At 38.5% G+C, this 10,511-nt stretch overlaps 1 protein-coding gene across 25 annotated transcripts in view; it reads left to right on the forward strand.

Annotated features, from left to right (window-relative positions):
* LOC138736934 (clathrin coat assembly protein AP180-like) overlaps nt 1–7,101 on the forward strand; it is a 209,066-nt gene extending 201,965 nt beyond the window's left edge. For 20 of the 25 annotated variants that reach the window (XM_069887148.1, XM_069887152.1, XM_069887153.1 and 17 more), the window contains 2 exons: nt 3,881–3,979; nt 5,700–7,101. In XM_069887148.1, coding sequence (XP_069743249.1) covers nt 3,881–3,973 — 93 coding nt within the window. In that variant the 3' untranslated portion in view covers nt 3,974–3,979; nt 5,700–7,101. The remainder of the gene's footprint in view (nt 1–3,880; nt 3,980–5,699) is intronic. The other 5 variants (XM_069887162.1, XM_069887156.1, XM_069887154.1 and 2 more) reach the window with 3 other exon arrangements.
* Nucleotides 7,102–10,511: the final 3,410 nt, after the last annotated feature.

Below are 10,511 nucleotides of genomic sequence, written 5' to 3' on the forward strand. Positions count from 1 at the left end.
CATTCCAATTAGCTGAAATCATACAAAATACTACATTCAATTACTGAAGATTTTTAACCATATCAAGTTCACTTTTGGACAGATGAAAAGCATGTTTATTTGGATATTTTTTTTATGTTCTCAATATTTTTTTTAATACCACTGGTTATGAAAAAGTATTAAAGTACTGTATTACCTGTCAGACATACCGATTTAGCTCACTTAATCTCATGTAGTAATTGGTGATAATTGTAAACTGGATAGTCACTCAGTGAATAAAGTATTGAACAGCCTGTCTAATGTAATTGTAGTTATTCTGCATAGTGTTCAAGAATAGTATGATAGCTTTATAACAGGGAGTAATTTCTATAGCTATTCATTAGAATAGGAGGAGAAATGTGCAAAAGATCCAGATTAGAAAATCAAATCAACTCGATTAATTGTATTAGACATTTTAAGGTACAATGCAATTCTGATTATCCGAAATCTGATTCTCCAAAATCCTCATTTATCAAAAAAATTTTCGTAGCCAAACTGACCTCACAGGTTGAAAAAAATTTACCTGATGTGAAATTAGAATGACAATTGTCCTCATTTCAGGTAATTCCTTCCCCCTCTCTTTCCATTTCTTCTTTATCTACCCCTATTGACTTTTATCTCCAACTCTCCCTTTCAAACTGCATGCCGTTGTCTCCCAGCTGCAAGTGGTCAGAAGAATCCCTTGTCCCGGCATCATAAGGAGAGCGGCCTTCCAGGCAGGAGTGGGGATGTCGGGGTTCCAGGAGGGAGCTGGGATGAGAGGCTCCCAGGTGGGAGCAGGGCCTCGGGCTCAGTTGTATTTCCCTCCTTTCCCCTTCCCTCCCTCCCTTGGCACAGCGGAGCTCCCCGACGCTGACTCCGAACTTTCCCCTCAGCCTACTACTGCTGGTGTGCGTGTGCGGTAGGCCTAGCAGTGGAGGATTCAGAGTCGGGACTCATTTGACGGGGTCAGGAGTTCCCATGACTGGGGATACAGGAGCCCGCCGACCCGCCAGTGAGCCTGGGAAGCCTCCCGAGGGATCAGCAACAGCAGTGAGGCTATGGTTGGGGGGTCTCAGGGATCGGTGGTGGTCAGCATTTTTTTAGTAAGAATGAAACATTATTTTAATGCTTAAAAAGCCTTCCCTCATTACTTGTTGTTGTTTAAACGCTGTTACAAGTGATTTGTTGTTGCTACTAGGCTCCTTTTTAAAAATGACCTGTTCTCCATAAAAACTGTTTATCCGACATAGGCCCAGTCCCGACCATTTCAGATCATCGTAGTTGTACTTTACATGTCAAACTATTATTTGAACTTCACATATAGGAAAGGGAAAAAAGCAATAAAAAAAATGTTTGGGATGCTAGCTTAATGCTTATTGAAGACATGGAGATTAGATGAAAATTATGATGTTCTTTTTGATTTTTTTTTAAAAAGAAATGCAGTAAAACTCCAGTTATCTGGAATTCAAGAAACCAGCAGCCTGGCCAAAAAAAATGTAGAAAATGAATAGGTAAAAAATATGGGCTTAAAATTGGCACGTCTCACCATTAGTTTGCCAATTACTCAATACGCAATCTCAAGCAACAGGAAAATTCATTTATCCGGCATTGGTAGATGCCGGATACCAGGGCTTTTTACTGTATAAGGCAAGTGACAAAGAATGAAGGGGAAGTCCACTTTGCTCTTAACGTTGTTATTGGTCACTCTTCTTGGAGACCCATTTCATCCCACAAAGGGTATTTTGGGGTTTACTTCTGATTTATTTTTTTTTTCCCTATTATAAATGACACCTTATTTCCTCCATGATCTGCTGGAAGCAAGCAAGCAGGTGGCAATGTTAGCACAGTGGAGTTTGCATAATAGTGAGGAAGGATTGGCAGTTGATAGAACAAAATTGCAGACATAAGGATAAGTAGTTAACTTGCACTGTGGAGACAGGTTTTAGAAAGATGACTGAAATATATGACTGAAGTTCTTGTATTTAAATGCATACAATGCAAAGAATAAGGTATATGATCTTGTAGCACAAATGGAAATTGTGTATCACTGAGTCATGGCTGAAAGAAAATTGCAGCTGGGTGCTAAACCTCCAAAGATGTAGTGTATTGAAAGGACAGGCATGTAAATGGGAGGGAGGTCGGGTAGCTCTGTTGGTTTAAAAAAAATGCAATCAAGTCCTTGCAGAGAAGAGACACAAGATCAGAGGATGAAGAATCCCCGAGGGTCGAGTTCAGAAACTGCAAGGCTGAAAAGACTGGTGAGAGTTAAATACAGACCTCCAAATAGTAGCCAGGAGATGACATACAAATTACAGAGGGAGCTAGAAAAGGCATGCAGAAAGGGCAACTTTGAGGGATTTCAATATGATTGGAAAAATCAGTTTGATGCTGGATCCCAAGAACAGGAATTTATAGAAGGCCTGTGGCCAGGTTTTCAGAGCAAACTGTGACTGAGATGATGGAGGAAAAGGTCATTCTTGATTGCGTGTTGTGTAGTGAACCAGATTTGATCAGGGGATGAGTCAGCTAGATATGTTCTTGATTAGGAATGGAATAAAGAGCTACAGGGAGAAGGGAGGACAGTGGGTTTTAAAAGGATAGTAAATCAGCCACGGCAGGAGAGATTTGATGGACCAAATGGCCTCATTCCACTTTTGTGTCTTGTGGTCTGTCTATGACCATGTTTATGCTAATGCTCTTGATTTACCCCACCAACCTTAGATGTGCTGTCAGGTTCGTCGGCAGTTTAAATTACCCCATAGTATAACTAAGTGGTTTAAAGAAAAAAAAATTAAGAGATAGCAAGTTTCAGGGGCAGAAAGGAAATGAAGTAAAGATCGGGCTTAATGGGAGATGCCATGGCCCTGATGGTCAAAATTGCCTTCTGCACGTCCTCATGAATTTAAAAATAACATTTCCTGTTGCAAAAGTCTGAATTGTGCATTTAATTTTTTTAGAAAATATATGACTACAAAAATGTCCACATTAAAATCAGTTTATCTTGTTCTTGTGTTCAACAAAACTAGATTTTGCATGTGAATTTGACTTCCTTCAGCTCCGTTGAAGTGTGTGTTGTAAATGCATGCAAACCTTTACTGTGAAAGTGTAGTTGGCTTTTGATCTGAATAATCATTTGGTTCTGCATTATTGCGGAAGGACACAGAATTTTTTTTTAAAAAAAGCCCTTTAGCCACTTCAGCCTGTGTCACTATTCATGAAGATCAGAGCTGATCTTGTACTTTAGCTTCACTCTCAAGCACTGTTCTCATATCCCTTGAAGATCTAGCTATCATTCCTAGCTATTTCAGTTCTGCGATTGGAGGAATACGTTTCCCACTTAAAGTTTATTTTTAAATGCTTGTCGTGGGATAGAGGAAGGCTATTAGCTGCAGTACAAATATTTACACGTATTACATTTGAAATTGTGGCACTTCTTATTCAGACACTTATTTTTACCTTTTGAGTATTCTATCTCTGAGAAGACGAGTTGAAACAATCAGAACAGTTACAAATATTAGTTTTAGCTTCTTAATTGAGATGAAACCATTCCTTGCCAATAATTTTCTTAATTGCACAGTGAAAGTGAAAAATAATTATATCCCAGACTACAGTCAGAATCTCAAGTTCTAGTTGGTTGAATTTCCTGTGGTAGAACGATGGAGTATTTGTGAGAAATATATAGGAAGTGGTGTTTCTTGCCAAAAATCTATCCTAAATCTATCCTCTTTCTTATCTTCATAAATATCTTTTTTTAATTACACTTTGTGTATTATGATGTTTGAGCAGACTGTGCATATGAAGTATAATATACCCTTTCGAATCTCTCAGCCTCACTGTGTTTGCTGCTTTTTTCTGCCTCCTTTGGTCTCTGCTTTGTTAGCTTTCCCCAAGCCCAACGCCTGCTACTCAGAGCCCCAAGAAACCTGCAACAAAGGATCCTCTAGCAGATCTAAACATCAAGGATTTCTTGTAAACAAAGGTACACTCCAGATTCTATCTGGATCAGTCATTTAGTGTGTTAAAGATTAGAATTGCATGGGAATTGTGTGAGTTTGAGTGATTTTAAAAATATTTAATTGCTCAATCTTTGACTGGTTACATTTCTAAACATATTGAAAGATGGTAAAAGATGTGGTAAGTTCTTGGAATGATACAAGACCAATTGTATAATGTGCTTAATTACATTGTTGAACATAGGAGGGTTGGTCATTGTTTCATAATATACAGTGAGACCATTTTGTTATCTATTTTTTCTCCAATTTCTTTATTTCCTCTTGTCAGTCTTGCATTATTATTGTCCCGTGGATATAGAAATGGTAATGTTCTGTGTTGCGGTTCCTGGAAAGATTGGATATTATTTATATTGAATTGAGGCATAGAGTCTCATGGAGCAATTGAGTTGGAGGAATGTTTCATCCAAGCCAGATTCATTCCAGTTGATTTCCCAAAACCGAAAATGAGTAGTAGTTGTGAAATTAATAATGAACATTAAAAAAAATGACTGTAAGCTACACAGCTTATTGTAGTAAAGCTATCTGTCCTTCAGTCACTGCTGACTCTTTGCCTCAAGGTCAAGTCATGATTTCAATAGAATACAAGTATATCAACTCTATAATAAACAAGGTAAGGAAAAAATGTAATGGAGAAATTGGGTCAGTCAGGTCAAAAAAGAACCAGTATGGGGAAGATATTTAAATTCTCAAAAAATAAAAAAACAAAGGAATTTGTCTGCTTAAGTGTTTTAGTACCCAAAATAATGCTTGACAACAGTTGATAGAAAGCCTGTCCTGATTTAAGTAAGAGTTGAAATGGAGATGAATTCAGTTTGTATCTATTGAGAAGGTACAATGACATTAAGACACTGTGCATGATATAGTGATGTGTCGGGCAATGAGATGTTATTTTTTCCAAAGATAACAGCAGTGAAATTCAAAGCAATTTCTGGATTTGAAAGTTCAACTTGGCATCTGTTCATACCTGTGATTGCTGTACTGTTTGCATGTAAAGATGGAAGATGCCATTGACCTTGCAATTGTAATGAAAATTTATAGTCTATAATCGTGCATGCTTTTATCCTCCTCATGTTGGCCTTGGCCTAGAGTAAATAGTTAGGCCTCTGAATCTGTATGATGAGAGCTGAAGCTCAACTTAAGGGACTGGTATGTAATCAAGTAATATGTTGTTGTACTTTTAAGAGATGTAATTTCTTTGATATTGGAGTTCCAGTCTGTCCAGTTGGGTGTATGTAAAATAATCCAGGTTTCAAATGTAAAGCATTAGTTCTCCCATATTATAATGTATGATCTTGCCTTGTCAAAATTGGCTATTGGATTTCTCTTTGGTACTATAGAGAGTACCCCATTATCTGTGAAGCATTCCAGGACAACCTGCCCTCATGAAAAATGCAATTTATTCATCTCTAAGTTAATCCTAAAGAAAACTGTTGCTTTTACTTTCTAAACGTTAATAAATATGTAGGGAGTAATTGTTTTTACGTGTGTCTTAAAAGATGCACCCAGACTAATCATGATGGTGTTCATTCAATAGAAAATTGCATTTATGGCATCTTTCACAACTTAGAAATATAGAAGTGTGTATGCTTGAAATATGGAAATATTAAATGTTCATTATAGCAACAAGATTTTTGCTCCATTTGAAATGGTATTCCTTCACATCACAGTTTATGGTTTGCCTTGCAGCTACAGTTCATGCAATGAAAAGAATGCTGAAGGTGACAACAGTTGATATTCACTACTCCAAGCAATTCATCAGTCATGTTTCAATGCTTATTCAGACTTCCTTATTGTAAAAGGTGTAGCACAGCTGTGAAAGTAACCCTTAGGAATGTACTTTTTGATGTTATGCCCCTAATTTATCAGAAATTGTCCATTTTGGATTGTGTTTTGCGACTTGAAAGGTGGGTGTATGTTCCTGATGCCTTTTAGTGCTTCTCTGTACCTAACAATAGCTTGGGTTGCAGATTTGCAGCTGTTGTGTATGAGCCACTTGGAGTAACGTATTCATATTCTTGAAAATGCAAATGTATATAATTTCATTGCAGAGCCTAGGATGTTAAGTCCGGTCTGTACACCTTTTAGCTTTTTGTCATGCTTCTGGTAGAAATTTGCCTAACAATTAATGTGCTTACACCCTTCAAACCTTCCAAGTCTTCAATTTTGTCTGAAACAATTCACAACTACGCAAATTGAATTGAACATGCAATCAATTTTTTAAAAAAGAATTTGTGTATTATTTTCAAAATTATTTATAATTCCTTTAAAAGTAATATAAAATTTGATGTTAACCTTCCATAGTCTGCACTGATCTTGGCATAGAACTATTACTTGGCAAAAAAAATATGCTGCATACCAAGACAGAAAATTATATCTAAATGTCATATTTATATCTATCAGTATGTACAAATGTTATATTTAATTTCTTTTAAGTTACCTTATGTATTCTTTCTTTAAAGGGACCAGCAGTAAAATATCAGACACTGGGAATGTTTATTTTAGAGAAGACCATAATGGATCGATGTTCTCAGATGTCTTTCAGTAAGGGATCGCAAACTGTTCAAATGCACTTTTTTCCTTCTCCCCATCACCAGATTTCATATCTGTTTCTAACAGCAGATCAAATTTGTGTTTTTATTTGGATGCATTTTTTTCATTAAATTATCCTTAAATTTTTGTATTCAAGTGATCTCAAACATTGCCCATCATCTCTTCCACACACCTGCACCTTTTAAAGAAATTTTATGTACCGTGTGGATTCCAAGGAAATGTCATATTGTTTGTGCAAACTGCTTGGCAAAAGGTGTAGCCATCAACTAAGGAGGTCACTGTTGATCAGTGGGATTAGTGTTCTCAGGCGTGACAGTTATTTTGTAAAAATGCTATGCAGTTTGGAAGTGTTTAATTTACGTCTCTAGATCTGTCAATATCTATATAGTGTACTGTTCCAAGTAACTGTATCTGGAATTAATGTGGGGAAAATACATTTAAAATATACTCTTTTTATTTAAATTTGTTTGATTTTTCTCTCTTTGATCCAGTGCATGTACCCCCTTTGAGATGCAATAAATGCATTAAACAAAGTAAATTTGGTGGTTTGTTTTACTGAAACAATTCTGGTGTGTAAATTGTAAATACGAACTCTATCTCACTGTTCAAAATGTGGTTTATATTAAGTTGAAATACTGTTTTTAATGGGTCACTCCCTCTACACAAGGCTGAGGTTTCAAGGGCTTTAATAAAACAGCAGAATCTGTGCTTTTGACAGTGATGGGCACAGGGCAAGTGTTGTTCAAATTAGGCAAAAATATCTGGTTCTTTGTCCTTATTGATCACAGCACAGGCCAGCATATAATTGAAAAGCATGTCAAACGCTAAAACGAGCTAAGTATCAACCAAAATATATCCTAATTACCCAAGAGAAGAGGCATGAAGAACTCAAAGGTCATTCTTTTTGGCGTTGATTTTCTTGTTATAATGACAGACTTCATTTGCAACCTTCAGGAAATACTAATGTTACAACATTCTAAAGAAATATGCGGTGCTGTATCTTTTGAACATTAAGGAGGATGTTCCCAGAGCCTCAGAGGATATATCAGGTGAGGTTATTGGCATCAGATGAGATTCTGGAGGACAAGAGAGTAGGTATTGTTAATTTGTTCAAGAAGGAAAAAGAAGATAATCCAGGAAATTATAGACCAGTGAGCCTCGCATCAGAATCTTTGTTTTGCCTAGTCTCACGGATGTACACCCAGTCCATAGCCCTCCATACTTCTCCCATCCATATACCTGTCCATATTCTTAAATGTTAAAATTGAGCCTGCATTCACCACTTCAACTGTGTAAAGGAATCCCCCCCCCTCATGTTCCTCCTACTTTTCTCCCCTTTCACTCTTAACCCATGTCCTCTGGTTTGTATCTCACCTTCCCTCAGTGGAAAAAGCCTATCTACATTTACTCTGTCTATCCCCTCATAATTTTGAAAGCCTCTATCAAATCACCCCTCATTCTTCTACGCTCCAGGGAATAAAGTCCTAATCTGTTTAGCCTTTCCCTGTCACTCAGTTCCTGAAGTCTGGGCAACACCCCAGTAAATCTTCTCTGCACTCTTTCTATCTTACTGATATCTTTCCTGTAGTGAGGTGACAAGAACTGCTCACAACACTCCAAATTTGGACTCACCAATGTCTTATAAAACTTTAACATAACACTCCAATTCGTATCCTCAATGCTTTGATTTATGAAGGCCAGTATGCCAAAAGCTCTCTACCTATCTACCTGTGACACCACTTTCATGGAATTATGTATCTGTATTCCAAGATCTATCTGTTCTATGACACTCTTCAGTGTTCTACCATTTATCATGTTTGTCCTTTCTTGATTTGTATTTCCAAAAGGCAACACCTCACACTTGTCTGCATTAAATTTCATCTGCCATTTTTCAGCCCATTTTTCTTGCTGGTCCAGATCCCTCTGCAAGCTTTGAAAACCTTCACTGTCCACAATATCTCCATTCTTAGTGTTATCTGCAAACTTGTTGATCCAATTTACTGTACTGGATCACGCCACACAAGTTAGCGGGCAGAATCGGCAGAGATGGGTGCAGAGTGGTAATGGTGCTGGGGAGTCAACGTTGCTGAGTAGAAGCACACACCTGCAGGAACGTAGGCTGCAGATAGAAGGCAGAACTTCCTGGGAATGGTGATGGGCAGCCAGAACTCAAGGAGCAGGTTTTGGGAACCTGGAAGGGTGTTGGGACTGTTTGAATATCACGCAGGTGTTTTGAGTAAACTTTCTGTTACTGGCATTTACTGTGTGGACTTCAGTTATTGTGGCTCCTGTAGTTGCCAAATTACCACATTATTATCTAGATCATTGATATAATTGACAAACAACAATGGTCCTAGCACTGATCCTTCCTGACTAACATCCCACGAGGGACCTTGTCAAACACCGTACTAAAGTCCGTGTAGATAATATCCATTCTTTCATCAACTTTCCTGGTAACCTTGAAAAACTAAGAAGGGTTAAACATGACCTACTGCGCACAAAGCCATGTTGACTATCCATAATCAATTTGTGACTATCCAAATACTTGTATATCTGATCTCTTAGAACGCCTTTCAATAATAAACCTACTACTGACGTCGGGCTCACCAGCCTATAATTTCCAGGGTTACTTTTGATGCCTTTTTTAAAAACAATGAGCTACCCTCCAATCCTCCGACACCTCACTTATGGCTAAGAGCATTTTAAATATTTCTGCCAGAGCCGCTACAATTTCTACACTATCTTCCCACAAGGCCTGAGGGAATATCTTTGAAGTGCCAGTTGATGAAGTAGACAAAGATGATGTGGTCAAACAATAATCATGGCTTTTATTAGCAGAAACTCATGGTACAATAATGAAAGACAATAGGTGCATATACAGTTATACCCAAGGGGAGCGTCCTTAACAGTAGAGATAATGCACAGCCAACGTTAGTCTCGCCAGAGGGGAGACAGGCAGCTTGGCACACAGTCTCCCCATGGCAGAAGAAGGATTAAAATCAAAAGGACAGCTGCAAGGAAAGACTGAAGCAAGCAATACATGGATACCATGTTTGGCATTGAGAATACTCTTAACAACCAAAATAGGCCAGTATCAAGCAAGCAATTGAAATATAATTAGATCTTTTATGACTACGTCAGCTTATCAGGTTGTTTACAAATTCTGTTTCTTCTCAAAACAGGTGGATCCTTTGCAACCTTGTGAACTGGTACAGGTCCTGGGTCTGTCGTGTGGGAAGGACTGACTTCTGGACCCGCTCCAGAATTGCCAGCATGAGGCAGTGGAGCCTCAGCATGGCCATCTGAAAGCTTACTAGGGTTCACAGGCTGGAGGGGTGAGTCCAACCTCTCTGGCTCACTCTGAGTAGGGGTATGAAGAAGGGGCAAACCAGGCAAGGCTAGATCTCTTAGGGGTAGTCAGTACTCCCGTCTGGAAATTTAACATGAGCATAGTTGGGGTTAGTATGCAGTAGCTGAACTGGTTAGATTAGGGGTCTGTTTTATGTGCCCGAGAGTGGTTCTTCAGCAGCACGGTTCCAGGCTCAGATATACAGACTGGCTAGTCCATTACAGTTTCTGATTTCCTAGGAAAGCAAACATACGTTCATGAGGTGTTTGATTTGTTGCAGTACACAATAAAGACCGAATAGAATGTAGTGCCTCAAGCAGCCTGCCACTGGGTAACAGGGTACCAGGTGTTTTTAAAGCAAGGTTAACAATCTTCCAAACTGTAGCATTAGCCCTTTCGACCTGCCATTACCCTGTGGGTTGTAGCTCGTGGTATGGCTGGTGGCAATCCCCTTTCATAGCAGGGCTCGCCACAGTTCACCACTCATGAATTCTGAGCTTCTATCGGTATGAATGTAATTGGGAAAACCAAAAATGCTGAAAATTCTGTCAAGTGACTTAATGACAGACGCTGACGAGACGACAGGGCAGGGTATTGCA

The sequence above is a fragment of the Narcine bancroftii genome, chromosome 6 (assembly GCF_036971445.1).
Source record: "Narcine bancroftii isolate sNarBan1 chromosome 6, sNarBan1.hap1, whole genome shotgun sequence".
Taxonomy (NCBI): Eukaryota; Metazoa; Chordata; class Chondrichthyes; order Torpediniformes; family Narcinidae; genus Narcine; species Narcine bancroftii.